The sequence below is a fragment of the Numida meleagris genome, chromosome 12 (assembly GCF_002078875.1).
Source record: "Numida meleagris isolate 19003 breed g44 Domestic line chromosome 12, NumMel1.0, whole genome shotgun sequence".
Lineage (NCBI taxonomy): Eukaryota > Metazoa > Chordata > Aves > Galliformes > Numididae > Numida > Numida meleagris.
This window is the reverse complement of record NC_034420.1, coordinates 13,790,954-13,813,760: the sequence shown is the minus strand read 5'-3', so window position 1 is coordinate 13,813,760 and position 22,807 is coordinate 13,790,954. Positions and strand designations below refer to the sequence as shown.

The following is a 22,807-nucleotide window of genomic DNA, read 5'->3' as shown; positions in this document are numbered from 1 at the left end:
ATTACTAATAACTAAAAGGCTGGTTTGAAGCATTGTCTCTAATTTCTGTAGCCCAGGGATGTTATTACGAGCTAAGAAAAGAAACAAACAAAACCTGAAATTTTAATTACAATGCAACAAACCATTACAGTTCTGAATACTTCTCTGGGCATAGCTTTGCTGCTGTATCTGATCTGTTAAGTGGTTTAACAAGCCTTGGTTGTCTTATTTTTAGCTGGCATGGAATATAATAACACTAAGATTGTGGCTGCAGATGCATTTGTATTCTAGTAACAAAGAAATAACTTCTTCAGGAAAAAATATTGTTTTAGAACTTTGAACTCTAATACTGAAAGAAGGTGGGAAAAATATTTACTTGTGGATTGTTCATTAAAAAAAGAAAAAGAAAGAAGGAGGAAAAACAGAATGATGTACAATTGCACAGGATAACGCAAAATAATAAAGAAAAGTTAAAAGACTGGCTAGTTTCACTGATTAAAAATGAAACTTGCACATCTTTTACTTTTATGTGCATTTTTATGTTAAGCACACAAAAAAATGAGTAATAATTTACGGGTTATACATTTGCCACACACACAACTTCTGTCCACCACTGATGTTTTTTTTTTTTTTTGCTTCTGTCTCTCATGATAAAGGCTGGGACACCTACACGCAGTAGCAGCTTACCTCCGGCACCTGCTTCATCTGCGCTTGCTTTTGCAGCACAAAGTGTCTCTGACGGAAATCCTGTGACCAAGCTAACTTCCGCTCCCTCCTCCATTTCTTACTGCTAAACAATTCTACTTCTGCAGCTTACCTACATGCCTGTAATCCTAGCTAACTTTCTATTGCTTCTCACTAACCCAATTCAAGCCCTCATTTCTGCTTTCCTGTATTTGCTATCTCACAATTTTCTTTAAAGATACTATTATTTCTACAAGACTCTAAGTAGTAACAAACTTCTTATCTACATGTCCTCTATAACTTCATCACTTGCTCTAGTAACCTTCCTCTGTTTTATTTCCTGATCACCCTCATGCCCACTCTTTCATATGTTCACAGCTTTTGTCATGCACTCTGCTCTGACCCCCCAGCACCCACACAGATGCACTTCAGCCTCTTGTACATCAATCAATTAATTAAATATAATCCTTCAGTAGCAGTGCCTCTTCTCATCTCCTGTTTTTAAGTCTTCCAACCACATCTCCTGTCTGGCTGCACCCTAAATTCACTTCAGTTTTGCTTCCTCTAGTCATCCAAAAGCTTCTCAACACATTTTAAACCAAACCCCTTTGTCTTCAGTTACTTTTAGCATAGCTAGCTCTCCTCCTACCTTAGCTTTTGCAATTATTCTCACCTACTGCTGCTTCCCCAGTCGCTGCTTCATCTAGGCACAGCAATAGCTTCCCTTGTGTTTCTTTCCCATGTCTGCAAGAGCACCAATGAACTCTGATATAATTTCTCTCCTCCCCTCCCTTCTAGCTCATAGCTCGTTGTCCTAATTGACAAATACAGATATGATTGCCTCATATTACTGTCTCTTTTCAAACGTAAGGTGTTTCCATCGCAATTTACTGTCGTGTAATTACTGTGTGCTAGATAAATGATCTGGCTGAAAACCAACTACTTTTCAACTGAGTGATTTTACAGCCAACTGTGCAAAGGAGTAGGTGGAACTTCACAGCCAGGAATGTGAGTTTTAGATTCAGATTGGTCCAAACTGCTGTGACTTCTGTCAGTTATTGACATGGCCGGGAATCTCGCACAAGCTCTCCTCATCTCAGTTATTGCTGATATCCCTTTCTCTGGTTACAACATATAAATCACTCCTGTTCAAAAAGCTTCTGCAAGAGTATTTTATTTTGTACATCATGTTTTTATGTTAGTTCTCTATGTCTTTCCAAATAAAGTATTTTCTACCCCACACAAAAACTTCTGGTTTTCAGTTGTAAGCCCATTCACGTATTGATTAAATTCTATTTACCTTCTGTTCCACAAAGAATAGCTCCTACAATGCAAGCCACCCAAAGCAATTGAATTCTACTAAGCCATTTTCAAATAAAGACTCTGCTGCTCAATTCCACGATTTTGCTCAGGATGTGTTCATGTTGAATACCTATAGAGGCTGGCATAGACTTACTGTTTTCTATAAACCTTCTACTCATCTGTATATGGGCATAGCACAGGGATACTGTATAAGGACACTAGGCTTTTACTCTTTACTTCCTTAAATGCATCCCTCTACCTTATTTCCATGTAGCATAAAATAGACATAGTAGCTGAAAACTGCTGTTTGTAATTCCCAAGCTGAGAGACTGAGATGGGCCTGACCAGAAGAAATCAACAGTTGGAAAACATTACAGATTTGAAGAAAGCACTGTTAAGCACATCCGTGCAAGAGCTACAAAAGGGAAGATGAGAGCTCAGCAAAGCAAGAAAAAGAAATGAAAAAAAGGGAAAGAAAGGAAAGGGAAACATACGGAGAGCTGCAAATCAAACAATACATCATGCAAGTCCTTAGTAAGGCTTGATGAGATACAAAGATGTTCCGAGCAGTGACTTTTGCAGAGAAATTAATACGCTATATCGTTAAAACCACTTAGATTACATCCCTCATCTGAACCTAAACTTAGACAACAGACTCACATAAACTGCCATCCATTTCAGTCTACTCTTGCTGCTAGTCTATAAACTTTTAACTTCAGAACAGGTTTCTGCATTCAACTGCCACATATATAAAAACCTGCAAGAAAGTAAGTAGTTAGTGAAGCTTGGCAGTGCTTGGCTTTTCATCCACCACTTTTAAGTCCATCTGCAGATATCAGTTTGGTCTTAGCTTCCTCCTTAGTGACTTAAGCAAATGCAGGATAATTGCCAATTGAAGCAAGCTGATGGCTTTGTATAAATTAACGCATACAGCTAATAGCAGCTTTGGGTACAGCTCTGATTACAATCTAAGCCAAGGCTGCCCAAAAGAAATCAATGGAAGATTTCTTGCTGGATGTGGGGTAAGTTTCCTTGAGACAGTACAAATTAGGGTAAAGAGCATCTTATAACAACAACAGAAATCTTTGTTTCTAATTATACTTAAAATTTAATATTAGAAAAAAAACTTTAAAAACATAGTCTTACAAAGATCAGCATCTATATTAGAAAAGAGATACAACCTGCTCTACAGACATCACAATTTTCAAGCCTGCTGGTGCTGCTCTTTGTGTTGTTTTTACTGGACATGGCCTCATGTAACATTCAGATTCATAAACTTTAGACTTAAGAGTCTTAAACTTTAGCCTTGTGGAGCTTGTCTATAATTGCTCACTTAGATCACCTATTTTCTGATTGTCTTAATACTTTTCAATTTGTGAGCAGCAAAACATGAGGAAAAAAAAAAATTGACGGAAGCAAACAGTCATTGTGTCCAAGGATTCAAATTCAAGAAATTGTAAAAATAATAATAATAATAAGAAATCTGTTACAATTCTTGTAAGAAATAGGAAGCAGTTTTGCTTTGCATGGGAATCAAAGCAGAATGTTCAGCCTGGACTAATTTACATGGCTCTCATGGCAAGCACCATAGCAAAGCACCAAAACCAAAAGAGTTGCTTCAAATTCCCAGGTATGGCTGGGGACCATTTTTCATATGATCTTACAATACTAAAAGTATGATTTTTTTTTTCTTTCTGCTGAAGAAGTCTGACTTACAGACTAAAACAGAGTGTTTTTAAGTTAAAAAAAGAAAACTTCTTACTCTGAACATACTACATTGATTTTATTTTGTGCTCATCTTTAATATTCTACACTTTGCACTGCTTACAAAACCAAATATCACATAGTCCGTTGTGATTTTACCAAGGTGCTACTTCAAATCTCACACAGGATAAAAATTGGTCTAAAAGTGGTTTGCTGAAGGACAGCCTGGATCCTGGACTTGGTATCTAGCTGAACAAAGGTAAATAGCAATGCATTTCTTCATTAAGCCATGTGCACTTTCTGAACTGTAGCAGTGGTGCAGACAGGCAAGTTGGGCCAGAGGACATAATGGAGCGTTTCACCCTCTGTCAAATATGTTTACATTTATCACTACAAAAAGTTAGTAACTGTTACTTTTAGCACACCACCAGCAAAGGGCTTAATTTGTCTGAATTCTGTTTTAAAGAGGTGGTCGGAATCTTTGGCTCTCCAGCTGAAAGCTGAGTTCTGTGCCTTTGCTGTGGACAAATGAGATATTAAGAATGGTACACTGCACAAGAATTTAAAGTGCAAACACAAGGAGCGTTGTCTTCTGCACTCCTCACACGCGCGTTGCCAACAGAGCTGATACATCCTTGGGCAAAAAAAAGACGGCCAGGCCCGCGCTCAGGGCTCCAGCTCCGAGTTATGTAATACCGACTCCAAGTTTCCACCAAGAACAACAAACTCCGGCCTTCTCGGTTGCAAAACCAGCAGAGCTGGAAACATGAAGTAAACCTCTCTCCCTGGAGTGACTGAGTCAGCGCGCACCGCACCTTCACGGAGCGGCGCCAGGAAACGCAGCGGCGCTGCCATAACCGCGCCTCAGCGCGACGGGAGCGCTCTGCAGGCGGCAGCGTACCGTTAGGAGGCTGCTGCGGGCAACAGCCATCGCCTCACGCGGGCGTTGCGCCCCCGGGCTAAGCTTCGCGCCTGGCCTGTTATTGTAAAGCGCCTCGAGAGGACGATACAGGTGTAGGGCTGCCCGGCAGCCATCCGCGGGCGGAGAGAGCCGTAGACGCTGAGGTGAAAGGCGCGAAGCCCCCGCACGCGCTTTCCCTCACAACAGTCCCGCGGGCCGCCATTCGCCTCAGCCCGCGCGCCCCGCCCGCCCAGCGCCGCAGAACCAATAGGAACCGTCGAACTCTATGAGTGACAAAGAGCGACGACCAACCAGGGGGCGTCTTGTTGCTGTGTGGCCCAGGCTCCGGCGGTATAAAGGCGGCCACGCGTTAAAGCTTCGGGCCGGAGCGTACGTGTCTTGGGGGGAGGAGGAGGTGGCGGCGGGGCCGGTGCGGAGCAGCCGAGCACCGTGGGGGATTTTAATCCGATTCCGGCCGGCCCGGATTTTATCGCGAGCGGCTTTTAAAGTGAGTAGCGGCGGGTGGCGGCACGCGGGGGGAGGGGCGGCAGCGGACCGGATCAGACCGGCCCAGCCCTGCGGGGGGAGCGGCCTCGCTGACCGCCGGCCCCGTTGGTCTCTTGCAGGCGCCTCACGTCCCTCTCGCCTCTGCGGACGGGGCAGGATGTCCGAAGCGGAGCAGCAGTTGGCGGCCGCCGCCGGCGCCACCCAGAATGGACACGAAGCGGCTGAGAGCTCCGGGGAGCAGCAGCAGGCCGACACCGGCGGGGCCCCGGCGGCTTCGGCGGGCGCGGCGACAGCGGCGGCAGCGACAGCGGGAACGGCGGCGGCGGCGGGAGCCGGCCCTGCGGCAGGGACAGCGGGGGTGGCCGCCAGCCAGAACGGGGCCGAAGGCGACCAGATCAACGCCAGCAAGAACGAGGAGGACGGGGGGTAAGCGGCGGGCGGAAGGCGGGGGCAGGCCGCACCCCCCCCCCCCCCGTCCCCGCCTTGGGCGCCATGTGCGGCGGCGGAGCGCGGCCGCTAGGCCCCGGCGCGGACCTTGGGCGGGCGGAGCGCCCCGTCGGGCACGGGCCCCAAGGGGGAAGGCGGCGGACGGCCCCGCGGCGCAACGCTCGGGCGGGCGGCGGAAGGCGGCCTGCAGCGGCAGCGCTCCCTTTGTTCTGGAGCTGCCTTTTGTTGGCGCCATGTGGTGGTTGGGGGAGGGGCGGCCGCGGGCCCTCGCCGGCTCGCGCTGTAAAATGGAAGGGATTTCCCTCGGCGCGCCTCCCGCTTCGGCCCCGTCCGCTTTAAAGCAGAGGGGAGGAGGGAAGGAGCCGCTCGCTGCCCGGGGTGCAGGCTGCGAACTTAGGGGTCTTCGTAGTGGAATCTCGCCGGTCGGCTGAATGCGAGCGTGCTTTGTGTAAGGCGTGCGAAATAACTAAGGTTGGAACGTAACGGTGGTAATCTTAAGTATTTTTGGAGGAAGGAAGGGGAAAACAACACGAGCGAGGTGATACGCAGTGTGATGAAAAAGTAAGAGTGATTTTGGTTTACGTCTTAACAGCATTGTCAGAAAACTGGTTATCGCTTAAGAGCGCTTTCTGGAGGAGTCAGTGGAGTTTTGCTGTGTGCTAGTAGCAGCATTCGTACATGAAAAGATAAATTTATTTACCATCACAGTCGATCCTTTTCTTGCCTTTATGAATATACACACTAGGCATGAGAACTACCTGCCTGTTTCTGCAGAGCCTCTTTGTGAGTCTGGCTACTCACGTATTTAATTAGAACTTTCTTTGTTGTCACTGGGCCCTGATTCGGAGGGTTGTTTCCCAGAGGCTGAACAGAGCTGAAGCCGCGGCAGTGTAATAGATTTCTGTTTAGAAAGGAAGGAGTAAGAGTTATACAAACTTTCTGTAACCTAGGGCCGGATGTCCCTTTTTTCACAGCGTTGAAGGGTTGAGAACTACACCTGTGTAAGCCGTGTGAATTTTCATTATACATCTTTAGTGTACAGTGCTCCCTGAAAAGTTGGTGATGATGTCCCCTTCATCACATAGGATGTGACAAATTTCAATCCCAAACCTGTGAACTAAAATCTCTAAAGAAAAAGAAACAAAACTAACAATAATTATTCATAGGGATTGAATTTAGTGAAAATTTAAGCCTGTGCTAAAACAAGACCTGCCCAAGAGAGAGTTCAGGACGTAGGCAGTAAATAGTAGCTGAAACATGCTTTGATTTGTGTTGGTATGCTGGGGAGGGGAAAAAAGAGACTGTGCATTAGCAGTGCAATTGTCCGGTTTGTGTGGCTGCTGAAGGGGAAGTGAAATACTAGGAACTGGTCTTCATTTCAGAAGCTCTACTCTGTGGTGTTTAACTATATGTAGGTGTTGCTCATGCCACTTTAAAAACCAAAAGATTGCAAATCACAGTGTGATATCTACTCCTGTGGTAAGAGATTATTTTAGCATGTGGCAATACCTGTGTGTGTATCGTAGTCCCATCCTTAGGGTGTGCGGCTGACGCTGCCTGCAGGTAAACTCCTGTCATCCCTCCAACCTTCGAGTTTCTCTTGGATCTGTTCTGTAAGAACATCTAGCGATGCCAAGGCATGCTGTTGAAAACAGCTGTCAGTCTGTTTACGTTTTGCATTGTTGCTTGGTCAGTAAGCTATTCTGATGAGAATGGAGCCATCAAGTTATCTTTCTTTTATCTTTATTGAGCGGTTTAGTAAACTCTGGAAGGCCTTTTCATTAAGGCCTCTATTTTAATGGCTGTAAGAAGCACAGAGTGACTTAGGCCTTAAATACCATATCACACTTCTTCATTGGGAGTGCACAGCTTGATGTGAAAAATTACAGATTTAGCCTATAAAGGATATGGTTTCCTCCAGTTCAGTGAAAAAAGTCTAGAAAACATATCAATCACTTAGTGGTTCTTTGTCTCGTGTTGCCTTTTGAACCTAAGGATGCTGGTTTTGGCAAGTCGAAGTTATACATTAACACCAAAAGGCAATTTTATTTAGGTGTAGAATATTTTATAAAGTGCTGCTAGCTTCTACTGCCAGATCGTGGTTACCTCTGAACAGAGTAGTGACAACTTAAACTGCTTTAGTCTGTAGTTAGGTAAAAAGGCTCAAATGCTTTTAAAAGCTTGGTTTGTTACCTTGGAAACTCTGAAAATAGAAAATGGTCTTGCTATTAATGGTTTTATTTAAGTGAGGCATTTGAAAAGTGCCTTGTTGACTGATCTTAGTTTTGCTTAGTTTCTGTGTTGCACTTGAGTAGTTTCTAGTTCTTTGTGATGCTTTAGAGGTAATCAGTGTGGGAGTGCGGGTAGGGAAGTACTGTATCGTAGCCTCCCATGAAAGCGAAGACTGGCTTAATATTGTCATACTGATGAAGATAGAACCAGATTCAGTAACTAAGCAGGAAGAAGTGCACAGTGTACTTGTTAAGGCAGGTCCAAAGTCCCATTTGTTGTAGGAGACTGTTCTTAGCGGTCACAGATATCTGGTTTAAATTCTGCAGGTTCTTTGTTCTAAGGCTAACATTTTTACATCCATTTAGCCAAATTAAGATAGATCTTAAGCATTTTGATTTTGATGCCCTTTTCTAGCCTGAGTGCTTTCAAAGCAGTATGTATGACCTCAGTTCCTTTCAAAAAGGAACAGGCAGTAATTGATAATCAATATTACTTTGTTGCAAGTAACAGAATCACAGTGGAAGAACATAAGTTACTGGTGAGGAGGAGTACTTGAAGCAATTTTTACTGTTTTTTTTTTTAACAGCATGTCATAAATTTTAGAGTGTACTGTAATTCCCTCAAAGAAGAGGGAGGGGAAAAAACAAACCCCTGTATGCTCCTGTAGCGTTAGCTTTTGACAAGATGCAAAAGTATTTAACCTTCAACAGTTGGACCTGTTCTGACAATGCTGCTGAGGTGTGTACCACAGTGAGCATCTTACTACATGCGCTTTTCTGTAATACTTCCTGAATCTAAATAGCTATTCTCTTTGAAATTTCAGGAAGATGTTTGTTGGTGGCCTCAGTTGGGATACAAGCAAAAAAGACTTGAAAGATTACTTCACCAAGTTTGGTGAGGTAACTGACTGTACGATAAAGATGGACCCTAACACAGGAAGATCCAGAGGCTTTGGATTTATACTCTTCAAAGAACCTGGGAGTGTTGAAAAGGTGAGTTTACGCTTTGTTCTCTGTTTCTCAGAGTCTTAAAGGGAAACTTTCTAGCTTAAGTTAGTCTAATTAAACTATCTTTTAGGTTCTGGAACAGAAAGAACACAGGCTAGATGGACGACTAATTGACCCCAAGAAGGCCATGGCAATGAAAAAGGATCCTGTGAAGAAAATATTTGTTGGTGGACTTAACCCCGAAGCCACAGAAGAGAAAATCAGGGAATACTTTGGCGAGTTTGGAGAGGTGTGTAATGATATCTAACTGAACCCTGAAACACTGTATAGTCAACAACTGCTGTTTAAATTACTAATAACTTCCAAATTGTAAACAATAGTAATTTCAGATGTGTCAAGCCTTTTGTAACTGATCCAGAAGTTTATCTTGAAAGCTAAATACTTAAATTTCTAATTAGATACCTTATTTGAACTCAAACCATTCTATTTTATGTTAAAATTCTTAATGTTTGTAAAGTTAATTGAAGCCTCTGGTTTGAAAGCTAATTTTCCTGTAGGAAGAACACTGCAACTTTAGTGTTGCTTAATATGTGTAGATACGAAACTTAAAGTTTTACTGTACCAAATGCCATGCACTTAAGTGTTCTGCTAAAACTTGAGTCTAAAACAGTATTTCTTGTCTTCAGATTGAAGCAATTGAACTTCCAATGGATCCAAAGACCAACAAAAGGAGGGGGTTTGTGTTCATCACTTTCAAGGAAGAAGATCCAGTGAAGAAAGTTTTGGAGAAGAAATTCCATAACGTCAGTGGAAGCAAGGTAGGAACCTAGATTTGTGAATCTTTGACTGGACAGTTAAGCAGAATACCACTATGTCTTCACTCTGAAAAAGATTTTGTAAACCTATCATTTCAGAGTACCCAGAATACAGTAAGGACAGCTTGCAATTCACTGTATTTTTTTCTGCTCTGTGTTCAGCCACAGAGCCTGCCAAGGTTCTTTGCCAGTATTTGTGGATTTATATTTGTTAAGTGCTCTAGCCTTTTATAAGTAAAGGATTTAATATAATTACATATGTGTGGAAAAACTGGCTTTATATATATCAGTATGGCGATATAAGCCATCTGAATAGATTAATACTCTATTTTCATCATAGAGTAATTGCATAAATTCAGGGCTTACTGGTACTAACTTCAGGAACCAGAGGGAAAAAGTCTATGCTTAAGGGCCCCTTGAACCTCATCAGCTGGCTGAGTGAACCACTGTAACAGTGGTGAGAGATGCTCTGGATGGCTGATGGTGCTTATCTGTGGGAGTAGCTAATAGAGGTTCGGGTGTCAAGCTAATGAGGACTGGAGGCAAATAATGTGTACTGGCTGGAAGGTGTCCCTCTTCTTTTGCTTTGTGCTCAACGCTAACCATCCATATGCTAACTTCAGAGTCCTGTTAGAACTTTTAATACAGCCCCACATCATAACTTGCATTACACTTAGTTTAAGACCAGACTAGTTGACACAATACAGGGTAAAGTTTTGGTAATTACCTGTTCATTTGGTTTGCCAGACTCTTTAGTTAGCTATAAAGTTTGTCAGAAGAGGTAAAGGGTCAGGTGTGAAAAGACCACAGAAATCCTGTCAGTATATCTTGCATCTATGGCTTGTTTTTGTCATAAGATAATAAAACCAGCACATTACCTTAAAGCAAGATCCAGTGTGAAGAATTCCAAGAAAGGTTTCCTGAGGTGCCATCACAGGGTGTTGTTCCTTTCACTGCTTCATTTCCAACCATGCACAGATCCAGGAAGTAAAAGCTGGCTGTTAACTTGAACTGGATCTTGGGGGCCAGCCTTGGAAATTTTAATTTCAATTATTTTTAATTATTCATAGTATTGGATAAAGTATGTTTTCAAGTGTTGGTTAAGTGTACTTTACAGTCCAACACATATTCATAGTATAGGTTGCATGAAGGCCACCAAGAAAACTCACTTGACTTATTTCTCAGCCTTGCTGGTAGCTCTTCAGTCAGCACGGCTCAGGTGAAGCAGTCCAGCAGCTTAGTCCAAGAGGTTCTGCAGGATGAGGGGCAGCCTTGTAGCCACCCCAGAAGCAGTAGCGGCTATGCTGAGGTGACATCCCCACCTTCCTGTGAGGAAGCTGATGGTGGGGAATGGGTTGCATAAAGAACTCTGATAGCAGTAGCCTGCATTGAATGGCAGATAGTGACTGACTTACCTTGGCCTGAGCAGCATGATAAAGCAGATGCTTCTGGATGTGCAGTAATATTGATTGTGTGACAGGGAGCAGAGCATGAACACCTTTGCCTCTAGAATAATCTCTGGCTTTAAGTGGCTAGGTTTGAGCACTGCTCTTCTAAGACAAATAAACACATTCCTCCTTATTCTTTGTTTTCAGTGCGAGATAAAGGTAGCACAGCCAAAAGAAGTATACCAGCAGCAACAGTTCAGTAGTGGTGGAGGAAGAGGTAGCTATGGAGGAAGAGGCAGAGGTGGAAGAGGCGGTGGTAAGTATTACACACACTACTTTAGTATGGACACATTCAAACTAAGCTGTGTGTACTAAAATGGGATTTTGTGGATGGTTTTCCCTTCTATAGCTCAAAGTCAAAATTGGAATCAAGGTTATGGCAATTACTGGAACCAGGGTTATGGGAATCAAGGATACGGCTATCAGCAAGGTTATGGTGGCTATGGAGGCTATGATTATTCAGGATATGGGTATTATGGATATGGACCAGGCTATGATTACAGTAAGTAAAGAACTGTATTGGGTATAAGCAAGCGTAACTAATTAGCAGTTTAATGCATTTGTTCTCTTGTTCATAGGTCAAGGCAGTGCAAATTACGGGAAGACACCAAGGCGTGGTGGCCATCAGAATAACTACAAGCCATATTGATCAAACTTATTCAGGTATGCAGTGGCATGGTCTCTTTTGGAAAATGACTGCATAGGTTTTGTATACAATGCTGTAGATGGTATTTCAGTTCTGTACCAAATTTAACTTTACAATAAATTTCTATGGCCTGTTAAATGTGCATCTTACTTGGAAGAGCTCCCTGGAAATGTTTTACATGTTTAATACTTACAGATAACTAGTTGTTTAGACAGTGTGGTGTGTAAATTTCAGCCTTGCTGAAGGTATTAATTAATGATTTTATTAATAGGTTAAACTGAAACTGATTTTGAGGGTCTGCTTAAAGCTGCAGCTCTGCATCTAGGGACTGCCTCTTGGAGTTAACTATGGACTCTGCATTACTCCAGTTGTACAGAAAGAGATGCATCTTAGGGAACCAGTGTCACTTTCCACCTTTTTATTTTGTATTGTTTTTGTGTCATACATTTCCTGTAATGGAAGTGTTAATTTTACTGTACTTTTTGGTACCTTTTTGGAATCTAATGTATTGTAAGGTATTTTACATGTGTTCTGATTCACCATGACATGGATATTGAAGCTATCCTAGCTTTTGAAATAAAAAAGGCGTAATCTAGTGTCTTGTGCCATTCTTCAGCTATGTATTAGTAAAACGGCAGTATATTTTTCCCAGAACTTAGTTCTTGGCAGTACCTTGATAGATGAAGAGTTGGGCTTAATGCTTTTAATCTTGAAACTAGAGGGCTGTGTTGGTAGGTAGTTGTGTTGACTGTAGCAGTTAAGTGACAGCTGAGAACTGCAGTCACTTCTGCCTGGAGGTTATGGAAGAGAGCCTGGGTGGAAATCCCCAGCTGCTGGGGCTGTGCCGCTGGCTCGTGTTCTAGACAGGTACGGAGGTAGTTGTAGTACTGACTGTAGTAATGCCTGCAGTGGAAGGCTCTTGTGGGCGGAGCCAGAGACTTAGGTTTCAGGTAGGGCTTGGCAGGCTAGACAGCCTTGCAGGAGGAGGCTTAAGAGGTATGCAAGAAGCTAGCTGCACTTCCTTCATGTTTCAGCCTCTTGAGTCAGAGGTTTCTAAAAGTTCTTAATAGTATGTATATATGTCTTGAAAGACAGGTTAGGCAGACATTAAATTATCAATGCAAAGCCTGAATTTTTGCAGTTTTACTGTGTTCCAAAAACACAGTAAAGAACTTCCACCTGAGGCTGTGGGAGGAAAAACAAGAAAGGTGCATCTAATATACAACTCCTTCTAGAGATAAGTGACCAGCTAGAGATATGCTTTCTGTTTTGTTGACTAGCTTACCACTATTTTTAGCTAATAGCTACTATGTGATTTGCTTGTCTGGTTGCAGAGTAGTCTCAGTCTTAAATTTAAAAATATTCTAAGTAGTAAGTGCTGCTGCACAAAGTAAATTTCTAATCTTTGTTGAAGTAATCGGTTTGATTTTTTTCTTTATTTTAAAAGCTGATATTTTTCTTTTAACATGATTTGAACAAACAAACCAGCAGTGGAACCAAATAAAGCATCTAAGAAAAGAGAAACTTGTTAATAGTGATCTTTACATTTTTTTCACGAGGGAAGCAGCAATTCCTACAGGGATGATAATATGCTGCTCCCTGCTGGCTGTCCTTGAAATTTAAAACCATAAAGTTAAAAGTCTGTAAGACTTGTCTGAGGTTAAGTTGTAATCTTGAAAATAAAAAAGACCGAAGCAGACTTTTAATTGGGTAATGGGCACATCAGCTTTACAGCTGAAGTATGTAACAAAATGCCCAACTTGAAAAATATAAAACTAAAGACAACTGGAACAAATAAGTAATATTTAGAAAGATTACTCTTGAAGATTGGAAAGTGAAGTGCTTTATTCTGCTGCATCCTTTTACTTGTTTTCTTTTGAACTAATGGTTAGAATACCTTCCTAGCAGATGGTTTGCCCTCTGAAGGGGGATTTAGATAGTGTTACGCCAGGGCTGTACTGCTGCAGTATTTCTGTCTAGTGCATTAGCAATAGCTTGTCAACCTGTTACTGGTTCCCTTTGGAAGTAGATCCTCAAGTAATGCTTCATTTCAATGGTTGGGCTAGATGACCTTAGAGGTCTTTTCCAACCTTAATGATTCTATGATTCTTTACAGGTGATGTGGCCTCAGGCAGAAATGGGTTACTAGCACTTATATGAAGAGCTTGCTTTCCCTTTCTCGCATGAAAAGTTTGTGATGCAAAGAAAATCTTACTGTCAGGTGAAAGCAAGGGCTTGTACGCAGAGTTGTTTCTTAAATGGCTGTAACATACTGTTAATTTACTAACTGTACTCAGATATTTCTTGAGGGCAGTATTTCCTAAGAACAGCTGTGGGAGCTGTGACTTTGAGCTGTCTGTTCCTCATGAGTTTGGGGCTAAAGCTCTTTACTTCTGCTCTTTGAGACCTTGTTGATTATAGTGCTACTAGAACCTCATTAGCTTGAAACTGCCTACTGAAACTGATCAGAGGAGCCTGGGAAAGACACTTCCAGGAATGGAGTTACCATTGGTAGCAGCAGATAACAAAAAAAAAAAAAGCCAGCTGGTTCATCTTAATTTTTAAACAGGCATAACCTGAAAGAGCATGAGTTCGGAAAACATAGTTTGTAGTAGCTCCTAGAAAGATATTGCTTTAAAACCAGTTTTAGAAACTCTGTTAAATAAAAGCCAATCCCACATCTGCCACAGTTGAACATTTATTTCTCCTAAAGCTTTCACTTACTTAATAAGATAACTGAAAATAACAAAATTGAAGGTTAACTTGTCTGGTCTAAGACATACTATGATGAAGATTAAATGTACATTTTCACAGTATAATAACTTTTCTTAGTAGTAGGTCTTGAAACATGTTTGAAACCTATGGAAAGAAAATAATGTTATGTTTTTCTTATAAAGCATCATTAAAAGAAATCTATTTCATTGCCTCATTTTCACTTACAAGCAATGTAAGTGTTGTACTGGTACTGTACTGAGTAAGAGGCTTTTTTTGCATTCTTGCTTTTTTTGTAGAGAAGCGTTTTTTTGCTTATTTTAGATTTGCAGATAAGCACATTAAGTTATTAGGTGTCTTAAGTTAAACTGATACTGTGAGTAATCCTTCTGTTCTCAAGAATCCATAGTACTAACAGCTGTATGTCTTTTTATTAACTTGCTAAATAAAATATTAACACACTTTTCTTGTGCCTGCTATACTGCTATTGCACTGAACTAAAAACATGCTCTTCCTTAGCATAGGGCCATAGCACTGTGAATCTAGCGTGGTGCTTGAGGCCAACTGATTACAGTCATAGCCAGGTACCTAAAACTTTACTGGGTACTTGATAAAAAACACATTCACTTGTCTTCTGGCTGGAGTTGGTTTAAGGAAGTACCAGGTGTACTCAAGTGTTGTTATCAAGGCGTTAACTGTAAGTGTATGCTGCTCTTAAGCGTGTGTTAAGATGAGAAGCAGCTTGATGTTCTGCAAGCTACAGAGGGGCCTCAACAGATATTAGAGTTTAGAAAACTTAACAAGTCTTTCTCTTACTGATGCCCAAAAATTGGTGCGTATAGGGGTAAGCTGATGCTTAATCATGAAATAACAGCCATGAGCCTGAAATGACTGTGTGGTTTAAAGGAAACGGGGGCTGCAGTAGTTTTATGAAAGGCTATAAACAGTACGTTCACTACTAGTTTAAGTGGAGGTTCCCAAATTGTGGCATGCAGAATGTACAGTGTTGAAGCACATGTTCTTAAGGGCACTTAGAGGAAGACTTGCTGAGAGGTAGTTATCCATCTGACTGTAACTGGGCACTGTGATACTGCAGCAGCTTCTGTCTGAAGGCTAAAGACAATGAGCAGCTGGCCTAAGAGCTGTAACAGCAGTAGGCATTTCTGAGATATGTTGGACCTAGCTTGAAAACAAATGAATTCATACAGTGTTCTACTAGAAGTACCAGACTAATAGAAGGCAGCTGTGAATTCCAGATAAAACCAAGTCTAGTCCATGCTTCTAGATTGCCAGAGATCTCTGAGAAAACTTGGTCCTGCTTTACTGCCTGTGTGAAGCATGTTTAGAAACATTAGAAACATTAACTTCTAAATAGTAATATAAAGAGTGAATAGAGATAAATACCTTCTTAGGTTGAACCACTGGATGGTTTCTCTTGGTTCAGATGTTCTTTTTCCATATCTGGAAGGACAACAAGCAACAAATTAACATGCTCAGAGTTGAAACAAAGTTTTAGACTAACTTGGTTAACACTGAATGTGCTCAAATTGTACAAAAAGTCTCAATGCTTCAAGATGATCTCCAGTGATATTTGGTTAGCTTTAACAGTTGCTCTAAGTGAATGCTAACCTCTCCCAGAGAGAAACTTTTAAAAGGCATATGCATCTTTGGAGTAAAAAGTTTTGTTAGAGAACTTGGTTTGGAAGTAAAGGCTAAACTCTCAATCACCGACTTTCCCCTGTGTTTAGTGTCTGCCATTCTGGCTTCGTTTCAGGGCTTCAGAAAAGCAGGCTCAGCCGCTCAGTCCAACAGCAACTGCTATAAGGCATTTTTTGATCTGTATTACCTGTTAGAAGTTTGTCAATGGTGTCCACTACAAATTTAGCATCCTCCATAGTGAAACACATCGGGGGCTTGAATTTAAGTACGTTTCTTCCTGGCCCATCTGTACTCAGTAGAATATATTCTTCCTTAAGCCTGGAAAGAGCAGTAGCAGGATTATGTTCACCTTGTGCAAATAGTTCAGAAAACTTTAAAAGCATCATTATAGTGGCTGTCCAGACAATGCTTTTCAGTGCTGGTGCTAACTGGCTGTACTTCAGCAGCTACTGAGTGGCAGGCTGCTTTGAAATTGTGTGCTTGTCTAGCACACTGGAAAACCACATGATTGTTGCATGTACCTTGTTATTAAATACTCTGCTTCTTCTGTGGCTGGGGTCCTTTTTGCTTGATCTTTAATTAAGTCCACTCCAATGAATAAGCCAGAACCTCTTTAAAAGAAATGTAAATGGTGTCATAAGAAGGAACTGCAAATGAACTAAAGGATTGAGAGAGACAGTTAAGGTTTGGTCTCACAAAAGTCTGAGAATTGTGGATGGCTGCTGGCTGCTGTTTAAAAAAAAAAGTTATAATGGTTTTGCAGAAATGCGGTAGTATGGTATGGGCTTGTCCTGTGCTGTCATTCCAAGTAGATAAAATGATAAATGTATGTTTCATCCCACTTACAAATTGTATTCTTTGTGCACTAAACTACTTTTCTGCTTAAACTTTTGTCTTGGCAACTAATACACCAGAAGTGTTTGTCCATCTCTAGCAAATGAAATTAATAAAGCAAAACTGGCCTAGAGTGGCAGAGTTTATCAGACTTCTGATTAGCTCAAGTATGGTTTAATCTAAAGTACAGTAGGCTGATTATTTTTTTTCTTGCTGATGCCACAGCTCTGAACAGTTTTATAAAACAATATCAGTTTTTTTTTTTAACTTAGTCATGATAAACCAAACAAAAAGCAGCTAAAAATCTAAGTAAAGCATTCATACCTGACATCACCAATGATGGGGTGCTTGACTTTTTGCTCCATGAGTAGCTTCATCAAGAAGCTGCCAACTTCTGTGGCATGAACCTGAAGCTGTTCCTTCTCTATCACATCCAGAACTGCTAATCCAATGGCACATGAAACAGGGTTTCCTCCAAACTGAGTTCAGGAAAGGAACACATGCAATCTTGTCAACGGAAGTGTAGCATCAGTGATAACGTGAGCATACTAAGATTGGTATCTGATAGTCAGTAATTAGAAAGTTAGGTACCAGAAAGATGCAATTAATGTAAGCAGTAACTGTGTGGACAATGAAGATTAATTAAAAACAAAGCCCACGATTCTCATTTTAGTACTGACTCATTCTTAAAAAAAAAAAAAAAAGAGACTGTGGTCAATTTGTACTTACTGTGTTGAAATACTCTACTCCTGTGGCTGCAAACGCTTCTGCGATTTCTTTTGTTGTTGCTACACAGGCAAGAGGGTGCCCATTACCTATGGGTTTCCCCATAGTGACTATGTCAGGTATAAACTCTTCTCCCTGAAGCTGGAATGCCCAGAAGTGCTTGCCAACCCTGCCAAAGCCAACTTGAATTTCATCAGCAACAAATACACCTCCTGCCTTGCGCACATGCCTGTAACATAACAGTTGTTATATGCTAGGAAGAAAGTGAACACAAATATGTTCTGGTTTGCAACACACAGAAAGCATTAATTTGCAAACTTCTTGAAAACAAACTTTGTGAAGGATAACTTCTATACCATGTGTTTAAGAGGCCTTTGCCCCACAAAGATTATGTTCTAATATGAAAGCATTCATCTTTCTGCCTGTAAAGCTATATGCTTCCGGAGACAGAAATTCTCATCTGTATGTAGGATGCATTTTACATTTTAAAAGTGAAGATAATGAATGACTGACTACTTACTCTGCAACTTTCTGAAAATAGCCTTCTGGTGGGATGATTTGACCACCAACGCTTGGCAGAGATTCAGCAAAAAACGCAGCAATCTGAAACATACATACTGTATAATGACTGAACACACAATGCAGAACTGTGTGGAAGTTGTCTTAACATGTTGTTAGCATTGACAGTCACCTGTCCTGATCTCTTAGGCAAGGCAAAAGCTCAAGGAAACCACTTCTTACCTTTCTGCCTTTCTTATGTGCTTGCTTAATAATGTTTTTCACTTCATTAGCATAGGCTGTTACTGGATCTTCATGGTCCTCTCTGTATAGTCCTCTGTATGTGTCTGGAACAGGAGCCTATGCAAAGGAACAGTATTCTGTGTTCAGTAAATCATAAATAAGTCTTCATTTAATTTGCAAGTAATCAATAGTTATAGGCTGAAGTACATACCACGTGGACCCATTCCTTTTGTCCTTCTAGATTTCTGAATTTATATGGGCTTATGTCAATCAAGGATGTCAGATGTCCATGGTAAGCACTTAAAAAACAATCAGCAGAACTAAACAGTAATTTCCTCATTATTAAGAGTTCTTTAGGCTTAACATTACTGACATCTAAAGAGTAGATGAGTTGCATCACCTGGTAGGAATACAGTACTAGCTGAGAACAGCTGTAGGATTCCTAAGGGATGCAGGCAGATAACTGTCCTGGTCACTGGTTTTCCAGAGCCAGCGACTAAAATCCCAGCAGTGTAAGTCACAGATAGTATTAAGAGATTGCAGGAATCAATGTTTCTGGCCTGCTTCTGAATATCCTCCAACAGTGGAATTTTTGGTTCATTCTGCTCTAATATTTGACCACCCTTATGGCAGAAAAGCGTTTCCCTGTGTCTCATCAGAATTCTTCACGTTTCTCCTTCTGTCTGCTGTCTCTTTCCTGTCCCTGTGCAGCTTCAGAGCTGGCTTTATGGTTTTTTTTTTTTTTTTTTTTATTGTGCCTTCTAAGAATAAACAAACTCAAGTTTTTGAAACCCTCACGTCCACAGCTTTCCCTCCCATGGTGCCAGGCCAGTGCTGGCCTTGTTTCAGCATGGCAAAGTCTGTCCTGTGCTGGAGAGCCCTAGCTGAATGCAGAACTTTAGGAGTGGACTCTCAAATACTGAACAGAAGAAAATTCTCTCAACTTCCTAGCTACATTCTTCCTACAATAACAAGTGCTGTGACCACAGATCAAAACCAAGCCTTGTAACCTACTGTAGATAAAATTGCCAACATACTTACTGGTCTAGAACTATAACGTCCTCGTGCTTTGTAAACTGTCGTGCCATTCTTAGGGCAAGATCATTAGCTTCAGATCTATAATAGATAAAACTTGTAAGTGTTTAATTGCAGATACCTGAGGTTTGAAACTTGCAGAGAACACAGAACTGGATGCAAGGTACTGACAGATCCCTGAGTAATCAGCAGCGCTTTGCACTTATTAGGTAGGACTGCTTAACAGTAGAATCCATCTTAAAAAAGCTGGATTGCAGGAACTGCTTAGAAGCAGTTTCCTTTTTATTTCAATGTGTAGGTTGCTTGGGAATACAGGAACCTCCCACAAGCAGAAATATGCATTGTAACATTGAATTTTGATGATGGAAGAAATGTCAAATTCAGAAAACGTGTCAGACCAGAAACAAACACAGAAAAATCCTTACATTAACCTAGACCAAGGCCTTAGAATAAAAAGCTTTACAAATAAAGCACTAGTTCAGTTTTCTGACAGAGAACTTGGTAAATAAAAACTTCAGAGCTGCAGAAATTCTAAGACCACAGTTTCTTCACAATCAAACAACTTAAATTACTTTTTTTTTTTTTTAATATAGTCATCACTCCAGAGCATGCAGCTGGCTGCTGATGTACTTGTCTGTGTATAACCAGGGCAAAAAACAATAGCAATTCTGATACACCTGACTTACCCAGAATTCAAGAAATAAAAGGTGCACAACTTCTCAGGTAGCTTTTTTGAAAGTCTCTCTGCATAATCAGTCAAGTTGTCATGAAGATAACGAGAATTTGTATTTAGCACTTGGTTTTGCTCGTGGGCTGCTTTTACTACGTCCGGGTGACAATGTCCAACTGCAAGAGAGGGGAGAGAGAGGCCTGAGAGTTCTTCATTGTGCCTGGTGTCTTTTGGCAGGCACATACTGACTTTGTGCTTACATACCTCTTAACAGTACAGAGCTATTGTCCCTGATGTTCGTATTTAATCAGTTAGACATTAATGATGTTCTCAACATAGGACAACAATGGTATGACTTGAAAGCTCTCATTGAAAACTCGTTGTTCAGAAAGTTTTAAACTGGTTGTTGTATTTCAAGGCTGGTGGTTAAATACTGAAAGTCAATATAATGAAACGGCGTCTAACTTTTTACTTTGAATTTAGACATTTGAATAGTTGTATTTGCAGATAAGCTCTACCATCAAATAATTATATATTGTCAGTATATATTGTTATTACATATTGACAGTAATATATGGTATAACTGTCAGCCCTGAGCAGCCATTTCAAGTACTGTAAGAAAGAAACAGCTGCTTCATAAAATGCAAATAACGCACCACGCTGAGCTGTGGTCCTTCAGTAGTACCCGTAGTGACATCTGCAAGTACGACAAACTGTCCTTTGTTAATTTCACAGTTAGATGCTTGACCGGAATTTTCCCGCACAGAGCTCTGTGAAGTTTAGATAAGTGCTCTTCTGTGAAGGTAAAACAGGAAGCAAGTCTGGAAAGTGTCATGTTCGTGCAGAAATCCAAACGTGAGCACAAGTTTCTCAAACTATAGGCTCAAGAAAGGTTGCTTCCACTTTTCCAATGAAACAACCACCCCCTCAACACAATGGAACCGTGGTAAAAAGTACTGATTGTTCCTTGCTCTGCTTAGTAAAACATGGTATTGAATAACAGAACTTCAGCTTACCATGAGCAACGTTGTTTATGCAGTCGAGGTATTGTCTTCCATTCTCATCATACATGTACTGGCCTCTTGCCTTTACAATCTTCACTGGATCATTAGAATAAAACAGCTTGCAAGAAGAGCTGTGTGAAGCATCAAAAAGCAAAATAAGCCTTAGTGAAGTCCCCCAGTCATCAAGTAATACTCTCAGTGCAGTTAATCAAGACATCTCTCTCCCCAGTGCAGCAGCACATGCCATCATCCCCCTCCTGGCCCCGAAAGCACAGCTTGGGATGGAGAGAAGAACAGTCTTTGTGCTCTGACTCAACAGCCAAGTTTTGTTAGGCTTGCAGGCACAAAAACCCACTCCTGAACAAAAAAATCCTTCACTAGCAATCCCCAGCCACAGCACACTGACAGGACTTGGCTCTGAAGTTTCATCTGATCTTAACTATGGTTCCTTGGTGTCTACACTCGCCGCCTCCCTGCTCTTTAAACTATTTGTGCCTGTCTCTTATTAATCACTTCTATTATACTCTTGATATTCTTTCTAAAGGCACAGCGCAGTTGATTCTGACATCTGTACAGAGCTTCACTAACACAGAAGCCTTGAGTAATTTTATTTACAAGTCTGGGCCTGCTTAAGGGAGCTTGTGTTGTGTCACTTTTTAAATAAATTTGACAAATTACATTTAAACGTATCTGCCTAAGGAGAGCTGCAGGATTTAATGAACGCTGAAGGACAATGCCAACCTGTAATACTTCGTTTCGTAAATACTGCTTAGAAAAGTTAAAGGGAAATAACATGACACAGTGAGAAATATCAATTAATTTAAAAAGTTGGTGTTAAAAATAAGACAGTAGGTCACTATCCGTCCCCTGCAGGAATCCTACACTGTCTGTATGCATTGACAGAACAGGTTTGTCAGTAAAACTACACTGTTCAACCTGTGCTAAGAAAGCAGTAATGAGGCTGGGCTGGATCCTTGTCCCCAGGAACAGGGCAAATGAGTTACAAAACAGTTTAATACACAGAAAGGCATTCTTCAGCTCTGTGCAGCTACCGATCTCGCTGCAGCATTTACCCCCAGCCTGCCTTCTGTCGGACAGGGCTTACAGACGGAGGTAGCCTTCGTTTCCGAATATGTAACATTCCTGTGGTCAGACAGAAACGCTCATGCTGCCGTTCCCGGTAGCATTCTCCAGAACCAAGAATTTTTAAAATCGTTTGGAACAAAGCAAGTGATTGAAAGCCTGGAGATGACTCTCGTGCTTAATTCTAGTAAGCTGAGCGCAGATGTAGGCTAATTCTGATGGTTTTCAGTGCTACGAGAGCTCTGACAGGTGGGCTCTGATTCTGGGTCAGCAGCACCAGGAGCCGCTCCGGCGGCCTCGTGGTTTGCTCGCTTAGAGTCAAGCGGCCAAAGAGCCGCTTTGTAAGCAGTTCCAAGCTTCGGCAGCCGTGCCATCCGTGTTTTCAGGGATCTCCATGCCTTAGTTTCATAACCTTCCTTAAACGCTAATTATCTGAGTAAAGCCCAGGCTCCGCTCGCTTTCAGCACCGACTCTACCGCAAAGGAGCAGGGAGCGCTCGGAGCTCCGGAGCGCTGTGCAGCCGGCCCGGGCCGCTCGGTGCCAGCCCCGCTCCGCGCCCCGCTCCACGGCAGGCAGCGCCGGGCAGCGCTCCGCGGGGCGCAGCGGGGCACTTGGTACCGCCGCAGCCGGCACTTACCCGATGAGCTGCCGCCGTAGGGCCAGGGTCTCCTGGCGGGAGCGCTCCGCTCGCCTCATGGCCGCCGTGTCCGCGGCCCGGCCCAGGCGGGAGG

General features: G+C 41.9%; 2 protein-coding genes across 11 annotated transcripts in view; one reads left to right on the top strand and one right to left on the bottom strand.

The window, feature by feature from the left end:
* The window catches only part of HNRNPAB (heterogeneous nuclear ribonucleoprotein A/B), a 28,165-nt gene continuing 10,294 nt past the window's right edge, over positions 4,937–22,807 (top strand). For 2 of the 8 annotated variants that reach the window (XM_021410196.1, XM_021410192.1), the window contains exons 1-8: positions 4,937–5,078; positions 5,197–5,503; positions 8,580–8,748; positions 8,834–8,992; positions 9,390–9,521; positions 11,114–11,222; positions 11,316–11,468; positions 11,545–11,629. In XM_021410196.1, coding sequence (XP_021265871.1) covers positions 5,235–5,503; positions 8,580–8,748; positions 8,834–8,992; positions 9,390–9,521; positions 11,114–11,222; positions 11,316–11,468; positions 11,545–11,615 — 1,062 coding nt within the window. In that variant the 5' untranslated portion in view covers positions 4,937–5,078; positions 5,197–5,234 and the 3' untranslated portion in view covers positions 11,616–11,629. Of the gene's footprint in view, positions 5,079–5,196; positions 5,504–8,579; positions 8,749–8,833; positions 8,993–9,389; positions 9,522–11,113; positions 11,223–11,315; positions 11,469–11,544; positions 11,630–11,883; positions 12,209–13,728; positions 14,791–22,807 lie in introns of those variants that run through there. The other 6 variants (XM_021410200.1, XM_021410197.1, XM_021410194.1 and 3 more) reach the window with 5 other exon arrangements.
* On the bottom strand, positions 14,298–22,801 carry PHYKPL (5-phosphohydroxy-L-lysine phospho-lyase). 3 transcript variants are annotated; one of them, XM_021410177.1, is made up of 13 exons: positions 22,714–22,801; positions 21,006–21,124; positions 20,006–20,165; positions 19,326–19,400; positions 18,496–18,604; positions 18,285–18,401; positions 18,064–18,146; positions 17,547–17,772; positions 17,142–17,296; positions 16,505–16,594; positions 16,171–16,301; positions 15,729–15,785; positions 14,298–14,471 (listed from the first exon to the last, which is right to left on the bottom strand). In XM_021410177.1, the coding sequence occupies exons 1-12, from the start codon at positions 22,770–22,772 to the stop codon at positions 15,733–15,735; spliced, it is 1,377 nt and encodes a 458-aa protein (XP_021265852.1). In that variant the 5' UTR covers positions 22,773–22,801; the 3' UTR covers positions 14,298–14,471; positions 15,729–15,732. The 3 variants fall into 3 exon arrangements, with proteins under 3 accessions (XP_021265852.1, XP_021265855.1, XP_021265853.1); XM_021410180.1 differs by having other exon boundaries at positions 18,496–18,583; XM_021410178.1 differs by lacking the exon at positions 14,298–14,471 and adding an exon at positions 15,397–15,651.